At 43.8% G+C, this 21270-nt stretch overlaps 1 protein-coding gene across 1 annotated transcript in view; it reads left to right on the top strand.

Moving 5' to 3' along the window:
• The window catches only part of NARS1 (asparaginyl-tRNA synthetase 1), a 43813-nt gene that overhangs the window by 13585 nt on the left and 8958 nt on the right, over positions 1 to 21270 (top strand). Inside the window, exons 4-10 of the mRNA XM_085890577.1 lie at positions 83 to 175; positions 2652 to 2741; positions 10421 to 10499; positions 10680 to 10750; positions 10880 to 10966; positions 11068 to 11289; positions 15726 to 15925. Coding sequence (XP_085746703.1) covers positions 83 to 175; positions 2652 to 2741; positions 10421 to 10499; positions 10680 to 10750; positions 10880 to 10966; positions 11068 to 11289; positions 15726 to 15925 — 842 coding nt within the window. The remainder of the gene's footprint in view (positions 1 to 82; positions 176 to 2651; positions 2742 to 10420; positions 10500 to 10679; positions 10751 to 10879; positions 10967 to 11067; positions 11290 to 15725; positions 15926 to 21270) is intronic.

Genomic DNA, 21270 nt, shown 5'->3' on the forward strand with positions numbered 1-21270 from the left:
CAATTAAAAAAGTGTGGCTGGTTATCGAGTTTTGGTTCAATAACAGAAAAGCAGTTAATTTAATAATCCTTTGTTCTTGCAGCGCTGGGAAGTCGTGTCCAAGACCCAGCTGAAGACGCAGAAGAAGATTTTCCAGCGGGAACTGATGAAACAAGAGGCAAAAGAGAAAAAGGAGGTTTGTACCAGAACTTGTTTCACTGAAGCTGATGCAATGGCTCGGAGGTCGTGTACGGACTCTCCTTCGAATCAGGTAGTCTGCATTCAATTTCGGGGCTTTCCGACCTTGTTCTTTCCAGGTAGGGTGTTTCAGCAATGAGTACGTCGTCATTAAGAGGGATCGTGAAGCCATTGTGTGCTGGTAACGTCTGCACGTTTCCAAAATTTGTCCTGTACGCTACAGGGCCGCTACATAAGTAGCGTAACTGAATCTCGGTAATGATGCAAACGGCAGACAAGGTTCGTGATTGAAGCTCGGTCAAATATGCATCAAGGAGACTGATTGACATCACCAAACAATTATTGATGCTCATTGGCCCGTTCTCCGCGCAGCAGGAGATGGGGTTTTGTAATTGTGTGCGTGTGCGTGCGAGTGTGTCCATGGCATTACTTTTTAATTTTTTCAGTGTTTTTTTTTTTTTTTTTAATCATTTTGACGATTTGTCATCAAACTTCAAACAAACTTTATTTTGGGAATATGGTGAAAATCATTTATAATTTGGTCAAAATGTGAAATGGCAAAGTCATCGGAAGGATAAAATAGACTCCATCTTTGCTCTTTATTTCTTCGGGTTCCTTCTTGGTCTTCCGTTGCATTTGCCTGACTGCTACGCAGTGTGAAACAGCTGGATTTTTAAAAAAAATAAATTCCACGTAATCAGATTTTGTATTTATTTGCCCTTTGACCCTTTGTCATCACATTTTCAACAAACCCTTATTATGAGACTATGAAGGACACGAAATAACAATATGGACGTCGTGCAGAACACGATGCTTGCAAAGTCCCTAAAACTATCCGGTGCTTGAATTCACTGACCGATATGCAAATCCTCTTAAAATTGAGGATTTTACAATTGTCATGTGAGATGCTGACCTCAATAATAATAATAATAATGTGTGGCTGAATTAAATCCAGGGAAATTCCTCTTTGGTGATCCGATAAGTTTGAACATCATGAAAAAAAAACCCATAAAACATCAAAGGGGAAAAAAAATCTGGAAGATGGACTAAATATCAAAATGGCAAAGAATTTGAATTTGACACTTGAATTGCACGTGGTACAAATTACTTTTTGGAAATGTTCTTCGTCGGCCGAGCACAAAAGCATCTCCATGATGGCAGCTTTTCAAAATGTCCGTTGAAGAAGTACATCCACGCATCGTCTTCCTTTTCAAAGCTCGCAAATATAGAGACTCCATGCTGGTTGAAGGCCTACACACTTTTAATACCAGTGTTATGACCTTTCTCAGTCTTTACTTATTCCGTACATTTAGATAACTATTCCAAGAAACCAAATCAAAATGACAAAACGCTGATCAGCAAGGAATCGGTTAACATCCGCACCACACGTGAGCGAACACCAAATGAATTCAACTTCCTGAGAAGATACAATCTTTGCATTGATTTCTTGCACACGGCATCGGTATTTTCATCACAAGTTACCTTGTTATCAATAACGATTGATTGGAAAGAGAGCAAACGATGGCGGTATCATCCTCGTACTTTTATAAAGTTACAGGCACAAGTCACCCAACACTTTCAGAAGGGGAAATGGTTGCACAGTGCTAAAGGCTGACGAGAAATCAATAAATAATATCCCAACATACGCAGGTTCCACTCTGGCCAAGGTGACATGATTCGATGAAGCAAACTGAGCCATGTATCTTTGACACCGCGTCTTGCTTTGTATGCGGATTGTAAAGAACCCAATTTGGGAGCTCCATCTGATATAAACTCGATGATCAATTTCTCCATACACTTACACAGGATGGAGGTAAGTTAGGGCAACTTTTTAACTTCCTGTCCCAGTCGTCCACCTGCTGCAGCGATGAACATGCGTCACCATATTGCATTTTCATTCTGCGCTTCATTCCACTGGGAATTCACGCCCTCACTTCCCAAGAAACGGATGACAGAACGTTGCTCCTCCCTGGTGCATGCTTCGAAGGGAGCCGCCGTCTTGGAACTGCTCGACTGACGTCGTACGCTCAATGTTGTCAGAGCTAAAACAGGCAAAACATGACTCTTACCCATAGATATAACGCATGTCGTCGACAACTACACGCATTACATTCTCGAGTTTATATCGCCATTTTAAGGTTACTTATTGACTGGCCCTCGTCCTTGAAAAATCTTCTATTTTGCAAGTAACAAATAGGCAGAACAACACGTGTGACCAACCAAGTCTTCGATTTTCGCAAGTAATCAATTTTACATTTTGATTTTATTTTCTAGCCATTGTTTTCATCAAGTTTAGTTTGAGTCCAAAGTGGACGGGAACAGGCTTTGCATTTTGAGGTTATCTCTCGTTCGTGTTGATGTTTCATTAAGTTTTATTTTTATTTTTTATTTTGTTAAAGACAGCTTTTGTAACTTCTGCTGATGCAGTGTGCAAGTTCCTGTCCTTGTTCCACCCATCCTTTACCTCCCTAAAGGCGGAAGATGTTTTGCGTCGAGAAAAGAACTTGGAAGAAGCCAAGAAAATCACAATTGAATTGGACGCAAGCTTACCTGCTCCTGCTCAGGTGGGGTTCATCGCAAAGCTGTGAATGATCATGATAAGTTAATTTATTTCGAAATTAGTTCTAACAGTGTGGAGCTTTGTTCACAGCAAGCGATTTTACAGGTTGGTGAACTTTTTGCTACTGGGAAAGGAGTGAAAAACAGTGTGAACGAGAAGGGCACTCGGTAGAGCGCGTACCTCCACCACGTAATGCCTGATCCACGAGAACATATAGGGCCCCATACATGTTTGAAATATCATGCAACACACTATTATATCGGTTTAGCCCAATCTCTCAATGGTGAAGAATCACTTAAAATGTTCTCGTAGTCTGATCCGGGTCCGGATCTTCACCAAAATCTAATCAGTTCGTCCTTGTCACACACCGAACCTGTCCACAAAATTTCATCCGGATCCGTTCACAACTTTTTAGAGATATCCTGTACACAGACAGAAAGGGTTGAAAATTACCTCCTTCACCTTCGGTGGTGGAGGTAACGATGTAGGTGAGGCCCAAGTACAGCCAATCAGGAAAGAGCATAACAGCCCCTTCGATGTTCCACGGGATTTGGAGGTGCAGACAGTTGCACAGATCAAGGGAGTGAATCAATACTTCGGCACGTTCTCAGCGTTGATAAAGAACAACATGACATTGACTCGCGCCGCTCACAGAACCTCGGCAGCTTTGGTCAGATGAGTCTATAGTCGGACACAGTAAACACGTGAGTTGAATTCCAAACAGTCGCAAGTTCCCTTCATTTATAAGTGACTGTCTCAGTATTGAGGTGTATTTTGTGTCGCTGACAACCTTTCGAAAAGCGTTTTTCCCACATTTAAAATAACAAAAGCTACATTGACAACCTTCGACATCACCAGATATGCCTCTGCCCACATTATTACATCATTATACACACTTGTACCAAGTTTAATTTAAATCCCTGAACCAAGATTTAAATTCTATTAAATAATTCTGCCTGCCAGACCATGCATCCGCTCAGGTTGAAATTTAAAACATGTATTCCACCTGTCGACTCATTCATAACTGTGATATTTCACGTCGATTGATGAAGCGGTTCAAGAGAAAGATTTTTTTTTTTTTTTTTTAAAGAATTTTGTACAAACCAATATGGCTGCCAGACCATGTGACCTATTAATTATTCGTGAACACCCTGGTATCCCCAAGGCTTGGGGCACATGAAAGTGAAGCTTCCCCTCGATCTGTCGAGCTGTTCTGCAGAATAAGATTTTAAAAAGTTTATTCTTCAAAAACTCATAGCTGCCAAACCTATGACGTAGGACATAGGTGGAGAACTTTTGGTTCCTTGTGGATATGCGATTGTCAAGGCGTCGATCACCCTTTACTGAGGCATGAAGACGTCGATGTACTTGAGAGAAAACTGTTTATTATCTTTCAAACATGTGTGCACATGGAAAGCAGTCACCAGGTACATCAATTAGCAACCGAGGTAACCCGGAGAGTGCTCTGCCATAATGTTCGAATCACTCCCTCATGTGTATATATATATATATATATATATATATATATATATATATATATATATATATATATATATATATATATATATATATATATATATATATATATATATATATATATATATTGTTGCGGATTCGCGCCCGCCGGCGTGCGAACGGCCACGTAACTCGAATCGCGGCACGTCGCCCACCGGACGGACAATCCAGTCGTGACCCTCTCGGACTAACGCCGGGAACTAGTCACGGGTGGACCTTTCAGTCTCACCACGATCGTGCCAATCGGCCCCCCGCGTGGGATAGGGTTGCTCGCCAAATTCGACCTACCTAAGTACCCACACAGAGGGTAGACCGGGCGATCGCACCTCGCCGCAGGTCGACTTCGGACACGGGCCACTTTAAGCGACCCGTTCCGTACTATCAGGATAACCGAGCAGTGTTATTCGTCGGCCTCGACGGTTCGATTAATTATCGGGCGTTTTAGCCCACGACCAACCCTTTACGTGAAGCAAGATGGAGATTCAATGAAAGAAAAGACTAAGCGAAGCGGGAAAACAGTTCAACATAACTCACATTTATTTCGCGATGAACGGGAAGCACACATATACAATTACACCAAAAGCACATGTAAAAGGAGAAGAAACACAATATTACACAAAAAGCAAATATAAAAGAGAAACACAATGCAGAGCTATCCGACTACCGAGCACACGGCAACACTTATACAATTTTACTTCACAGACGGCGCCGACAACACAGATACCCAAAGCAAAAGAAAAAGAACCACCCTCCAGGATGAGGGGGTAGGCGGGCCTGGGGCCGAGACCGTGTCGGGCCTACCCGTCTGATGATGAGACGCAAAGCGGCGGTGGCGCCTCAACTCCGCGGGCCTCGCGGACAGTGTCTGGTAGGGGTGGGAAAGGGGCCCCCTTGTCGCACTATCTCAGCGCGGGGGGAAACAGGAGGGGGTTGTTGATGCTCGGGGGGAGGAGGATATCACCCTGTCTCGGGTCCCGCGACGAGCGTCTCCACCTCGACCTCGGTCGCGCCGCCGGCCTCTCCCTCCGCCGCTCGCCGACTCCGACGCGAGCACCCCCTCGATCGCCTTCGCCGCCGCCACCTCTCCACAGCTCCGTCCTCTTCTTCCCAGCTCCACCGACAACTCCCAACCGCGAACTCGAACTGCCTTGACTGACGAACGCAGCCGTTTATATCCCCCGTGGCCTCGCTCCCCCACCTTTGACCCTTTACCTCCGACCCTTCACCTCCAACTGGCTCCCCATTGGACCGAGGAAAAGTGGGCGTGAATGCTTTTTGATCCATGAATTTGCAGATAGCGACCTCACTCCAACGCCCTGGAGGCGGGGCCAAATCGCCCCACGCTCACCGATAGGACGGAACAGAAGTGGGCGTGAGTCGTTTTTGATCCGTTTTTCTCGGAAAGTCTGTGATGTTTCTGAACACGCTGCTCGGTGCGCGCCCTGCACGAGTCCAGTATCGGTGCCCACAAGTGGCGCAAGAATGGTGGTGATGCGATGGTGGCGAGTTGTGACGGTAAAGGTCGTGGCTGTTGTTGTGAAGCGGCGTTGTGGTTGGTGGTTGTTGTTGTGAAGCGGCGTTGTGGTTGTGGTTGTTGTGTGATGGCTGTTGAGACGTGGTTGGTGGTGGTAGTAATGGCGGCTGGTCCAAAATAAAGATAGTAAAAGAAAAACGGCTATCCTGAAGAGTCGCAGCCTGACTGAATGACATTTATTCCCTCGAAACAACGGGTTTGGGCCTAACTACACATATACTTAGAGATATCTCACCTAAGGGACCTGAATGGTGGTTTGTGAATTTCGTCAACCACAACAATATATACACACACACACACACACACACGGTTTTATCTCCAACAAATTCCATTATATAATCGTCCTTCCTTTCATCCCAGGACCAGCTGTTTACCAACTGTTTTATGTCCTTTCAACACCTGTGTATTAAGCAGATAAGGAGGACCTGGAGTTACTCTCAGATCCAATTGCACATTGTTCCTGTGGAACAGCAAGCAGGAATATATTTTAATTAACTGCAAGTAAGTGAATCGAGTTGAGAAGAAACAAAAAGCTTTTTGAAGGAATGAATCCCAACACTATCATTCATACCTGTAAAGTTTTGCCTCGATTTGTTCAGCCGTTACGGAGAAGTATTTATTGTTTTTTTTTTTTTAACACTTTATGTTAAAAACAACATGACTGCCAAACCACGTGACCGATGACGTCATCAATGTTTTTGCCAATTACAATTTAGCCCGAGATGACTTTCATAAATTTTCATACTCATCGGAGAAAGTGTTTGACATGAAATTATATCATCATAAGGAAGCCGCATATGATGTCGTCAAAAAAAATCACTCTTGTTTCCCATGGGGACTACTTCACATGTGCCAAGTTTCCATGGAGCGGTTTTGGAGATGTAGAGGTACAAAGTTTTTCCTTTTCCCCATTATGGTGGCCACACCATGTGACCTGTGACATCATAATGATCACAAAAACATTCTATATGAGTAGTCGCATCAATGGCAAATTTCATGAAATTTCCATGGTGAAAAAGAATAACCATGCCGCCCCGCTTTGAGACGACCCCGCTTCAATCGGACTCCTGACCCACGACGTCCTTTATCAAATCAAATTCAGAATGGGTGGCCGATCACGTCTTTGGAGTTTTGCGTTGATCAGATGAGGCTTTTTGTCCAACATGGCTACGAGACCATGTGACCGATTGATGTTGAAATTTTCAACCAATATTCTCCATACCGAGTCGATCATATTAAAAATATATATATTTCTTGAAACCGCTTCGCCTTTCGATGAGACTTTGTCGTGATGATCCACGACTGTTGCTCCAAATATTTTATTGAACAATGATCTCATCAGTCACATGATGTGGCAGCCACGTTGGTTTTAAAGAATTAATTAAACTATTAATTATTTATCTGAAACCGTTTAACCTATCAATACCCGACTTTACAGTTTTGATCCACTGCCCTTGCTGCATACATTTAACTTTAAAATGAGTTGATCAGTCGCGTGCTATGGCAGCCACATTGGTTTCAAGGAAAATATTTTTAAATTGTATTTTGGAAACCACTGTCGCAATCGATGCAGTTGTGATTTATTGCCCTTGCTCCGTGTAACGCAATACGTTTCATCATGATCTGAAAAGTGGTTTTGGAGAAAGGTTTATAAATCTTCAGTTTTCAAACGAACAAGGCTCCCGGACCACGTGATCAATGACGTTGAAAATTTGGACTCTGCTCAAGATTTGGTGGAGGATGACATGAGTGAAGTTTCGTTTTGATCGGATAAGGTTCGTTTTTCTATCTGATATGATTGCAACACCATGTGACCCATGACATCATCATTTCCACACTGTATGCAGGTACATGGTTTGATGATGCTTGGTAAATTTCGCTTCAATCGGATAAGCGGTTCCAGAGAAAACATTATTTCATATTTTTCTTCAATCAAATATGGCTGCCGAACCATGTGACATCAATTATTATTTATGAGTAAATACAACTTGTCGCTTCGCTAATGGGAGTGTGAAGGAGGAGGCATGGAGGACGGAGGGAAGGGAGGGGAGGGGAAGCAAAGAGTCGGTGAAGAAGGGGAAGCTAGGAAGGGAAGAAGAGCGAGGAAAGGGGGTGGAGGTGGGGAGAGCGACGCCTCACAAAACGTTGTTATACACTGTGGGAGGGAGGGTGAGGGAGAGATAGGCAGACAGAGATAGTGAGTGGTTGGGTGGGGGGGAAATAGAGGGATAGATGAGGGGTGGAGGTGGAGATGGAGGTGGAGTTGGCAAAGAGAGTCATATGTTATGCTTAATGACCGAACATGAAAAAAAAAAACTCATGTCAGAACAGCTGTACACACAACGACACAACAGAGTTTGTAAAGTAATTCGCTGGCACATCTGCAAAAACTTTGATATCCCAGTTCCAGAAAATTTGTGGCAACATGAACCAGAAGCATAGACTGAAAACATGGAAGTACCGCTCACGTACGACCTAATGATCCCATGGAGCGAGAACATCGAAAACAAAGCATTGCTACCAGAAATCATACTTGGGTACAAAAAGAGAGAAGAAGGCATTGCTATATGAGGTATTATTTCCAGTGATTTTGGACTAAACGAGTGCGTGCCCATGCGTGCGTGGCCGTAGGTGCAACAAAGAAGAAGAAAAAAAAAATCAAACCGCGTGCCAGAAACAACAACCACACAGGCCGTTCCTTCGCTCTCACGTGCCCGTACGTGCGTGGTCGTACATGCAAAAAAAACATTTCAAACCGCGTGTCAGAAATGACAACCACACAGGCCGTTCCTTCGCTCTCGTAAACGACGACTTGGTTGGGGTATTGTGTTTATCTATAAATGCGCATAAGATATCGAGAAATTATTAGAATACACAAAGTCATCACTATCCGGAAGTCCGTACGTTGTAACCCGTAATGGGGAACGCGCTCTAACTTGACCATAACTTGGGAACCATTTGTCCGATTAATTTCAAACCTTGAAAATGCAAACAAACAGAGATTGCTGGAATTATAGATAGATAGAAGATCGAAACTGTGGGTGCAAAACGCCAAGCAACGTGTCCTGTCTTTGGTAACTGATGATCTCTTCCCCAATGGCCACACCTACGCAGCAACGTGTTCTGTCATTGGTAACTAAATGGCGCCCTTTCCCCATCGGCCACGCCTATGCAGCAACGTGTCCTGTCATTGATTTGGTAAATAAATGGCCATAACTTAGGAACCACTTGTCCGATTAATATCAAACCTTGAAAAGGCACATACTCAGGTCCCCAGCAATATACCTGGCAAGTTTCAATTAGATCGGACCAGTGGTTGTCGAGAAACAGCGGTCACAGACACACAGACATTGCTGGAATTAAAGATAGATGATGCAAAATCAAGAAAATGACCAAATACCAAGACCTCAAGAGTGAAGTGAAAAGATCATGAAAGCTGAAGAATGCTGAAGTTGTACCAGTGATGATGATGAACCTAACCATCCCTGGGAATATTATAACAAACAAACTACAATTGGAAGTTGTCCGGGGCTCAGTGACAATCCTGAAGAGAGCCCTCGACACAAAACTTTGAAAACAGAAAACTTCACAGCTTGGTCCATGAATTGTGACCCCTTACTGAAATGAAGATGGATACTTTGAACCCACCCTGGGAGGACTCCACTCCACATTCTGAAATCCCATATGTAGATACCAATCAAGCACACGCACACGCACACGCACACACTACTGCCTGCTTTTATATAGAATCCAACGGTTTAAAAAAAAAAAAACCTTGCTGATTGGGTGCATTTTATTGCCCTTCCCTTCCCATCGCGATGCCTTCCCTTCACCTCCTCTCATGCTTACCTTCTCACCTCTCCACCCCCCAAGGACATCTCCCGGCGGTCTCCACGTGCTGTATTAATGTGCTGTTTTACCATACCCCATTTTATTCAATCCTGTACTACCCCCCCCCAACTTTCTCCACGAATCCCCATACCAAGTGCAAGTCCAGAACCCCCTCCCCTTACGCTTACCTCTTCCTCCCCTCCTCTCACCCATCCTCCTCACTCCCACCTCCTCCCAGAGTGCATAGCGATGTTTGGTGAGGCGTCACTCTCCCCACCCCCCCTTCTCATTCTTTCCCTCCCTTCCGAGCTCTCCCACCCCTCCTCTCTCCTCTCCTCTCCTCTCCTCTCCTCTCCTCTCCTCTCCTCTCCTCTCCTCTCCTCTCCTCTCCTCTCCTCTCCTCTCCTCTCCTCTCCTCTCCTCTCCTCTCCTCTCCTCTCCTCTCCTCTCCTCTCCTCTCCTCTCCTCTCCTCTCCTCTCCTCTCCTCTCCTCTCCTCTCCTCTCTCCTCTCCTGTCCCTCTCTGTCCCTCTCTGTCCCTCTCTGTCCCTCTCTGTCTCTCTCTCTCTCTCTCTGTCTCTCTCTGTCTCTCTCTGTCTCTCTCTGTCTCTCTCTGTCTCTCTCTGTCTCTCTCTGTCTCTCTCTGTCTCTCTCTGTCTCTCTCTGTCTCTCTCTCTCTCTCTCTCTCTCTCTCCCACCCCTCCCTCCCTCCTCTCTGTCCCCTTCTCTTTCTCTCCCACTCCCCTTAAGCTGTATTTGCTAGTATATAATAATAGTGAAATTTATATGTACATGCCTTTACAGGTTAAGATTTGTCAGTTATCTGAATATCGCCACAAGCGTGTGAAGGTTCACGGCTGGGTGCACAGATTACGGAGACAAGGTAAGCACAGAAAGCAAGGGCACATTGTAGGTTTTGCAATGTTTCTTTTAAAGTCGATATATCCAACTGACCTGCTGGCGATTATTATTTGTGGAGTAGGAAAATGAAGGCCTGCATCAATCGCAGGGGATTACCAGATGATTGTGGTTTTTCCCCCGGCTTGTGTCCGTTGCACGGCAGGCAAGACGCTGATGTTCGTGATCCTGCGAGATGGCACAGGGATCCTGCAGTGCGTGTTTAATGATGATCTGGTGAGCGACAGGCACTTGACACCAAATACACATTCCATAAGATTATGAATGATGATTCACTTTGAATTCAGAAGCACACTGGATTGTAGTAATACATTTATTTATTGTTTTGTTGTTCATCCCTCTCAGTGTCAGTGCTACAATTCTTTGCTTCTCTCGACTGAAAGCAGCATCACCGTATATGGCACTGTCACCCCTGTACCTGATGGCAAGATGGTACCACACGCAGTGCCCATTGATTTCACACAGTTTTCTGTTCCACGATGTCACCATCATTCGTGAGATGTCGGATAAATGGCATGTTTTGTGTCCTGCAGGCCCCGGGAGGCCACGAGCTGATTTGCGATTACTGGGAAGTGGTCGGATTCGCTCCAGCAGGGGGTGCTGACAACCTTCTCAACGAAGAGTCGAATGTGGATGTGCTGCTGGACAATCGGCACATGATGATCCGTGGAGAGAACCAGGCCAAGATCCTCAAGATGCGGTCGCTGGTCATGCAATGCTTTCGGGACCATTACTTCAGCCGTGGATACTATGAGGTGATGGACGTTTTTGTAGATGGACGTTTACAAAATTACAAGTTTTGTAAATGTGATATTTGCAATTTGTGTATGATTTAAGGATTTAAGGAAGCCTCCCCCTCTCCTATGGGATTGTTTGTTGGGTTTATTTCTCCAATTGGTGCCCCAAGTTTTTAAGGGTTCCTCAGTTTCTAACACCCCTCGGAATACTAAGCCACCACTTAGGTTTGTGGGTCCATCCCCCACTCATCGGAAGATGAGGTTTTGCAATCACTACTTTTATGTCTGTGTGTGTCCGTCCGGGCCATAACTTTTTTACTTGACGCAAAAAAAAAAAAATTAAAGCATTTTATCTCTGAAACCGTTGATCGGAAAAATTTGAAACCTTGGCACATCTCATTCTACTCCCACTGGGGAATGGAGAATTGTTAGGATGACATTATCATTGAAGTGGTAGATCAGTCATAAGTGTTTTACTCCAAATCCTTGTTTACCATTGAGATTCATTGTGTACATCCTGGCCGTAACATTTTTAACAATTGAGCTTTTGTCATCAAATCTTCAAACTTTTATTATGAGATTGTGGAGAACTGAAATTAATAGAATGTACAATTTAATTTTTTATTTTTTTTATTTTTTTTAACTGTCGTTTTTGTCAAGTTTAGTTCGAGTGGAAAGCGGATGCAGACCGGATATGCATTTTGAGATACTTTGTAGTGTTCTTTTTTTTTCTGCTAATTTCTGAGCTGTATCTCTGAGCTCGTTGGGACTTCCGGATTTAAATTTTACATCAATAATGAGAATAAAAACTACGTGGGGTTGACATAATTTTGACCTTGACAGTTTTTTAAGGTTGGCCCGTCCCCCTGACTGAAAAGAAAATTTTCCTTAAAATATATTTTTTGAATGTTTTATTTTTTTTACGAAAACGACTTCTTTTTGGTCCAATCAGAACAAAATTGCTCTCTCTAGCTCGTAAGACACATTTACATTTAATTTGCATCATAGCCCTCAGAGTTAAAAGTCAAGGTCAAGTTGCGCTCTGAAATTTTTTTTTTTTAAAGATGAGTTTATTATTATTATTTTTTTGTCATCACTCAGTTTTGCCAATGTGGAATCTCAAAGACCGCGCTTGGCCTTCCAAGATGTTCTTGCATCGTAATAGTGTATCTGCACTGAAGTTGTGTACCTGATATTTGTTTCATGCCCTTGACCTACTTTTTTCAGATTGTGACCTAATTAACAAAAAAGAAACACCTTTTTGAGTTTCTTGAATAGTTTTTCCTTGGATTTTCATGATTTGGAGTTTTATGTGTAGATTGTAGATGGAGACACATTTTCTTAATTATTCCCGCGCTTTCGAAGTAAAGCGGGAATATTGTGATTGTCTCCGTCCGTCCGTCCGTCCGTCCGTCCGTCCGTCCTACCCTGTAACTCCTCCTACACCATTTTAAATAGGAACTTGAAACTTTGGGACATAGTAGATATATGTATGGGGAAGTGCACAACACTTTCGGATTTTTGATATGACCCCTAGGGGCCGGGCCAGAGGGGTTGGGGTCATTGGGGTCGCTTAAAAAAATTGTCTTATAGCTTTTTTTTAAAGTGTATTTACCATTGTATATGGTAAATTCTTATATAAAGAACTTACTTATGTGGCCCCCACGAGTGACAAACAAGTCACAGGTTTTACTGTATTTATCTAATTGATTATGAATAATTATAATTAATATTATACACAGTTCATTCCTATGATTAAATTGATGCACAGTTCTATATTGCTGGACAATGTTAAATTAATGTTTCATGAAATGTTGACATGCTTGCAATGACTTCTGATTTAGTAAACATAGTAAGTCTTTGGTCATAAAGCACATCAAATAGAAAAGAATAGTCAATTCATTTTGCAAGATAAAGTTTCACCTAGCGTTAATGGGACAAAGCAGTGCGCGTGGGAATATGCGATGGTGTGCCATCGACAACGTAGTTCTAGTTTACAATGCATTCCTAAATGTTGAAGGTCAAGGTGATATGGCAGTCCGAACAAAAAAAAATGTCCATCATTGGATTGTGCTCTTACTGTGGGGAGGCTTCCCCTTGGCGATCGCTTTGTGATCACAGAAATCTAGTTTGTTGCTCTCCCAGTGACCTTTTTTGAGCCATGTTTGAGTACACCATGGGTTATCACCTCCACCACAGAAGGTGAAGGAGGCTATGTTTTCACCCCTCTCTGTCTGTTGGGTAGTCGATGTAGTCGAAAAAAAAAAAATTCAATTTTTTTTTTTTTTGAGATTTGTTCTACCCTTATCAGTATTTCCGTCTATCTTGGGTTGTCGATCGAGTCGAAAAAAAAATTCCCCCCAATTTTTTTTTGATTTTTTTCTCTCGTTATCAGTATTTAAAATGGCGATTTCAGTTAATACAATGGCGATTTCGATGAAACTTGGTTGGGAGGATAGAGTCAAAAAAAAAATTTTTTTTTTGATCTACCCTTATTATCAGTATTTCCGTCCATATGTTTGTCTCTGTCTGTCTGTTCGGTCCAGTGCTCCGTTAATACAATGGCTATTTCGATGAAACTTGGTTGGTAGGTTCATACCATGACCTCGTTGTGTGCAAATGAGAACCGTTGCTATGGATACCACCGTTGCCGAGCAATGGGACTTTGAAATTTTTGAAAAATCATAAATTAATTTTTTCGAAAATCAAAAATCGGGCCACGAGCGACTGTGGGCAGTACATTCAGCCATATTGTCAAAAATTTCCAGCCGGATCCAATGAAAACTGTTGGAGAAGATAGACTTTGAATGAACCCTGGTGGGAAACAATAAAAAAACGAAGTTCGTTATATCTCAGAGACTATGACTCAGATATGCATGAAACTGGTATGGTAGGTTCATGGTATGTCCTAGTTATGTGTGAGAAAGAACCGTTGTTATGGTCTCCTCTGTTGCCTAGCAACAGCCGAAAAACCTCTAAATGTGGGGGGTATTTTAATGAAAAAAACAATCTCCAGCATTAACCCTTGAAGCTGGATCAAGAATTTTCTTGTGCTTAATCCTCAGGTCATTCTCCATCGAATGGGCCCATCGCGTCAGGTTCTATTGGGTAGTCGACTACCCATGTCCGCCTACCGGCTTGTTTGTTTGTCTGTCTGTTCGGTCCAGTGCTCCGTTAATACAATGGCGATTTCGATGAAACTTGGTTGGTAGGTTCATACCATGACCTAGTTGTGTGCAAATGAGAACCGTTGCTATGGAACCATCCGTTGCTTCGCAACGGGGACTTTGAAATTTTTGAAAAATAATAAAATAAATTTTTTTTTCGAAAATCAAAAATCGGGCCAAGAGCGACTGTGGGCAGTACATTCAGCCATATTATCAAAAATTTCCAGCCGGATCCTATGAAAACTGGTGGAGAAGATAGACTTTGAATGTACCCTGGTCGAAAACAATAAAAAAACGAAGTTCGTTATATCTCAGAGACTATGAGTCAGATATACATGAAACTGGTATGGTAGGTTCAGGTATGTCCTTGTTATGTGTGAGAAAGAACCGTTGCTATGGACCCCTCTGTTGCCTAGCAACGGCCGACTACCCATGTCCACCTACCGGCTTGTCTGTCTGTGTGCAGGATATCTCAAAGTTTTGGATGGATCTGGATTAAATTTGGTGGGCAGGTTGGGTGTGTGGCAAGGACGAATTGATTCTATTTTTATGAAGATCCGAATCCGGATCTGGATACGAGAATTATTTATTTTTTAAAGTGATTCTTCACGATTCAGAGATAGGGCCAAAAACGATATAGTACTGTATAGTATGATATCTCCAAAATGTATTGGGCCCGATATGTTCTCGTGGATCAGGCATTGCGTGGCGGAGGTATGCGCTCTACCGAGTGCCCTTCTGGTTTTTTTTTTTTTAATGTCGAGGAGGTGAGCTGCAAAGCCAAGAATAGGATAAGTGATGGTTTGATTGTAATTTGCATTTCATGTCCTCCTTTTTATTTTATTCTTTAAGATGATTATCTTGGAAGTTAAAAGACGTTTGTTTCTAAAACGCGTGTCATTCTCCCAAAAGAGAGCTCGTCCTCTCAATTTAATGTTGAATCAAATAATTGGGAAGAAATAATAAAAGAAAGATTGTCTCGAGCTTCCAATTTACACAACTTGATATTTACAACTTTGGATGTAGAAGATCAGTTGAAGCAACTGAATGAACCTACAAACTGGTAATTAAAAATCACTTCTTAGCCCCCTTACCCACTTTTAAGGGGATGTCAGCCTGCAATGGCAGCTGAATTGCAATGAAGAATCAATTTCACCAAATGTATAAATATTTCTGAACTTTTTTTTGCCTTATCCACCATTTAGTTCTTGTATAGCTCGGCTGTAGGCTGGAAAATGGAAACATAAAGGTGAGTTAAGAATTCCCTTGGTCTGTTTCCGTGGATAGGTGACCCCACCGACCTTGGTGCAGACTCAAGTGGAGGGTGGTTCAACACTCTTCAAGCTTGACTACTTTGGCGAAGAGGCCTTCCTCACGCAGTCTTCGCAACTCTACCTGGAGACATGCATCCCATCGCTGGGTGACGTGTTCTGCCTGGCACAGTCGTACCGTGCCGAACAGTCGAGGACACGCCGCCATCTTGCTGAGTGAGTTTTCCTGCGATCGAGGGTAAAATTTCTCATCGAGAATTGACTGATTTTTAACTCGGTGTGTGCATCGGGAAATGTTTTTTTGTCGTCGCCCAGCAACAACAACAAGTTTAACCAGACTGTCGGATTTTCACAAACGATGAAAAGGCAGAACATTTCACAGTTCACTCATGGAGAAATTTATTTTTTGGTCTTATGGAGAAATTTGAAGCAAACGAGTTCTTTTTCTGTGAGGTCAGGTGAAGGGGCCTGGATTATCATTACTCGCGCACGTGTGCCGATTGTTTGTCATTGTGCAAAGTTTCTTCTGAGAAGTGCTTGATCGGTGGGAAAATAATTCCTTGTGCATATGAATAATCTCTTTCATCAGTCTCTGATCAATCATCAGATTGGTTTCGAACCAAACATACACTGCTTCTCCAATTGTCAACAATGGATAGATGTCTTCAATATCAAACAATAAGTCGGGGCCACCTTGACGGACATCCCCCGAGCTATTGATCGTGTGTGACACCCTCGCCTGCTTTCGAAACTGTACACAAATGGAATGCAGCGTTCCTTCTTGGACGACTGCTGTCAGATTTCCGACATGCTCGTGCTTTGGATGGTATTCCGGTGCTTTGGCATCGTCTTCAATGCTCTATCTATTAAGGCCGGCATCCCATCCCCAGAGTAGCCTTCTGGGACCATTGCCTTTCTTGGTTTTTTTAATGGCCGTCTGTCTCTGTCTCTCTCTTGTTACAAGAACAAGGCACATAGAAAAGCAAAGTTAAATTGAGTCTGTAAGCTGGGCAACAATTGTAGTCGGGCGCTTTAGCAAAGCATTTTGTGATAAGAGCACAACATTTTGCACAGAGAGAAACCAATCTAGAGATCAGTTCTGGATATTGGGGGCATTGCAGATTTGGCCCCTGATGACCGTGGCAGCCATCTTACAAAATGGTTACCGTGCGATTATGGTGACTATGAGGAACTGCTTAATTCAGAAGAAGTAGATGGTTCCAGTGGGGGTAATTAAACGATGATAGGTCCGAGGAGATTATTATTATTATTATTATTATTATTATTAATCATTTTGGTGACGGTGGGGCAGAAATGTCATTTTCTGTGATGATGTAACCTTGTTTTATTAAGAACATTCAAGGTAATCTCCACTCATGACTTCCTCTGCTGTCGCAGTCAACAGGTGGCTCTTGATGGAATTCTCTCATCCCCTCATCCTGTCCAGGCTGGAGTTCCTCAAGGCAGCGTTCTGGGCCCTGTGCTTTTCTGGTTTTCATCGATGATCTCTCAGATTCTCTGGAAAATTCTCTTTATCTCTTTGCTGATGACTCCACCCTTTGCCGTACCATCTCTCATCCCTCTGATCGGCAAGCAGCACTCCCTCTTCACTCTCTACAGACCTGGATAAAAATCACAAGCTGGTCAAACACTTGGAATACGTCTTTCAATCCTGACAAATCTCTCACTCTCACTATGCCTCTCCGAAAGGACCATTTGGAACCTCCCCCATCATCTACTTTCTCAACAATCCCCTTGCAGAAGTCCTTTCATTCAAACTTTTGGGTCTCACTATCTGCCACGATCTTTCTTGGGAAAGTCACATCTCCAAGCTGCCTCCAAAGCCCGTCACCGACTGGGCATCGTATGTCATGTAAATTCCTTCTTTGGCACACCTGAGCTCACTATTTACAAAGCTTTCATCCGCAGTCTGATGGAGTGCTGCTCTCCCCTCTGGTGTGGTGCTCCTGCCTCACACCTAGCTCGACTTCACATTGTGGAAACCAAGGATTTTAGGATCATTGATATATCCCGTGATGAAGTTGTCGTTGGGTCTCTCACTCTCTCACTGCAGGCAGGTCGGTGGTCTTTCTTTCTTCTCCCGTCTCCTCTCCGGCCTTACCCCCCACCCCCCCACCCCCCCGCTCTGTCTGTGATCTGTCCCCTCAATATTTCCTCAAGGTGCTCAAGGTCTGCCAAAAACCCCCTTCTGGTGAAACTGCCAAAATCAAGAATCACTGCTCACCTTCACTCTTTCGTTCCTTTTTTTTTTCCCCACCTCTGGAACAAACTCCCACACTCTCTTCAATCCCACTCCTCCCTCCAGGTTTTCAAAACAGCTGATCACCACCATCTCATATCTTCCCCCATCCAAAATCTTGATCTTTACTGCCCCCGTTAATCCACCCCAAACCCACCTCCTTCAAATTCCCTGCTTTCCTTCCTGAAAGTCCCTGTAGTACCATCTTGTTTACCCCGTGTACCCCACCCCCATCCCTCTCCCTTGCACAGATCTCCTATTGTCTCTGTTCCCCACTATTATGTGCTTCCCTCTGCTGCTCCACCTCTTGTCTCCTGCCTTGCTTGGTATATGTTTCTGTGTATTAGCTCTTTAGATGAGCCTCAACTTGGTTTCCAAAATAAATAAATAAACATGCTAAGCCAGTCAGCTGAATTGTCCTGATTACCAAGAAGAGCATAACAGGTGAGGTGTATGAAAATTATCAATATATATATATATATATATATATATATATATATATATATATATATATTGTGCTTGCATTTCTATTAACCCATGTCCAAGTGTCGGCCGAAATCATGAGCAGAAACTCTAAATCTCGGTGAAGCTATAAATCCTGTTCATCTTCGAGAAAAAAAAAAACATGACGATGTCATGGTGCAGAACAAAAGTCCAAATTCGTTAAAAAGTATTCGATAGATCAATCAAACAATGTCCCGATGGCATTAAATATTGAGCGCAGTCCTCATCAGATATCACAGTTAATTCTGTTCAGAACGTCAGGCCTCACCATTGTCACAGTCATGTTTCCAATCGTGTCTCACTGGAGGCTAGGGGTGTCAATTCTGTGAACATTCGCCCTCGCGTGCACACACACACACAGGGCTGTGCGGTCAAGTGCAACCTTTCTGAAGCGCTTCACACAACCCTCCTTGCATTTGCAAGACACAAGCTCACAGCAGGTCTGGGCTGCATCAGGTAGTGTGGTCCAGTGCGGCTTGAACAGACCGTAACCGGTCTTGGTCCACCCCATCTGGTTGGTGGAGGCATCTCTGGTCCAACACATGGTCTACCTGGTGGGCTGCCCTCTTGACGTGCTCCTTCAAAGCGACCTTGGTTGTTGGGATTAGCTGCCCATTGTTCTTCATCACGTAGAGCTTCTTTCGTGCCTTGTTAATATAGATCTGTGCATGTGCTGGTTCTGTCATACAGCAGGATAACAAACCTCTCGATGGCGCATGACATCTTCTGGTATGTCTCTCGGTGCACAGGACAACTTCAGCAGTGCGTCAGTGAGTTCTGGCAGCATGGTCCAGGTTGCCCAGGCACTCTTCTGACCATACCCAACAAAGCTGTCACATCCAGTCAGACATGGAACTTTGGCAGAGCCCGTACATTCTCTTGTCCCAGGCCAGCTGCCAGGTCCTGGAAACTCTTGCCAGTTCCGAATGCTACCCACAGCTTATCTTCTGGTTGTGGTTCCTGGGCCACAGACAGTGCCAACAGTCTGGATCAGTGTCTTGCGTTGGCCATGTCGGGCTGCATGGGATGCATGCTGCAACATGTTGGGGTCGGCTACTTCATGGCTGCATGGAGTGAGTTCGGCCAGATCCTGCAGTGGTTCTTCCCAAATCGAGCAGGAATCTGTTCTCTACCATGCTTACACGTGTCGTAATTAGCCTTTATTTTACCATCTTATCCTCAGAGCTCAGCAGATATGTGAAGTCGTTGCAACCACAGGTGGCCATTTTGTAAGATGTTTGCCACGGCCGTCAGAGGCCAAGTCCACGATGCCCCAATATCCATATTTGTTCGTAATATATTCGTCTATCCCTGTGCCAAGTCTGGTGTTTTTATCACAACACGCACAATTGTGAGTATTTCGGTATGGGGCCCCACTATTAGACACAACCCGTGTGTGAGAGAGACCGAGATCAGTGAATAAGCTAATGGGTGCAATTAAGATCATGGGTCAGGATGGGGGATAACTTGAGGTTGGCAGTGCACTGTTTGCTTAAATCCCTGGAGTGAAGAGTGGAAAAGAATGGCCTCTGGAAGATGGGTCGTGGATGAAAAAAGTGAAGAACAAAGGTGTGCGGTAAACCTGGATTTTGTACGTTTAACCAAGGGGTTATTGGAAGAATGCGTTTTTCCTGGAGTTGCTGGGGAGGATTGGAGTACTGAGAGCATGAGGTGGGAGCATTATTGGAGAATAGACAGTCGAAAACAGAGAGACCACCGACCTGCCTGCGATGTGAAATCAACAGACGTTGTGCTTTGGCATCATCACGGGAGATCGAGCTAATGTTGAGCGCTTCCAATGGTGTCTCTTCGTCACTGGAGAATCCATTATACAACTTGGCGTACGACTCCATCCGATGCAAGGCTGTTTTAATCCCCTCTGTCAAGTAAGTCGTGGCGGCGTGCCTGGACGGTGATCTTTTTATATATATATATATATATATATATATATATATATATATTTTTTTTTTTGCATGCAAAATCAATTCTCATGGTGTGCACTGACAGTGGAATAGTGTGGATACACCAAGCAAGGGGATGAATGAACAGGAAGAGAATAACATGTGGAACGTTGTGACAGAAAAAGGTGGAACAGGTACATCGTAAAAGTATGGACAATCTTGATATGTCGATGGATAAGATATCTATCACCTTCTCTTTGTTCCCTTTATTTTCAGCTAGTCTGTGCTTCCCCTTGGTATGCGAAACAAGAACTCCTAAATTTTAATCAAGTCTGTATCTCTTCATCGTGTGGCTGCAGATATTTTGAAGGTAATACCGCGCACTACTTCCATTCTTTGAGCTTCTTATCAGGTTGGCAGGATGGTCTCGATGCCTCAGCCATCCAGCCTGGATTTTAATCTGGGGCTCAGCGAAACTGTCGTCTCACAGGTTGGGCGAGGCATCGATGTGTGTGTGCCGTCCCTCGGATGGACGTTAAACTGGGTGTCCCATCTGCAGGCACGAGTTGGCGGACGTTAAATATCCCGCGGTGTCCTTTGTGAAGAGTAGGCGAGCTATTAGCCGGCACCACGAACAAGTTCCAAATTCCTGCCCCAACCTACAGAGGGTTTTGCATCACCGGCACAGCCCCGCCATCAGCCGATGATGCGACTCGCAGCCATGTGCTGCATCCGAAAGAAGAAGAAGAAAAATAATCTTACAAACCTTCGAGTGTACTTTGTTGAAATGCATCACAGTCGTTATGGGAAAAATGCCTTTCGAGTTTCCTTGAAAACACCTCCTCGTGCCGAGATCGCAAAGTCGGTTTCAGAAAGCAACTGTCCTGCATTTAATG

This window comes from Eptatretus burgeri, chromosome 8 (assembly GCF_056783735.1).
Source record: "Eptatretus burgeri isolate ZD-2024b chromosome 8, Ebu_testis_v1, whole genome shotgun sequence".
Classification (NCBI taxonomy): domain Eukaryota; kingdom Metazoa; phylum Chordata; class Myxini; order Myxiniformes; family Myxinidae; genus Eptatretus; species Eptatretus burgeri.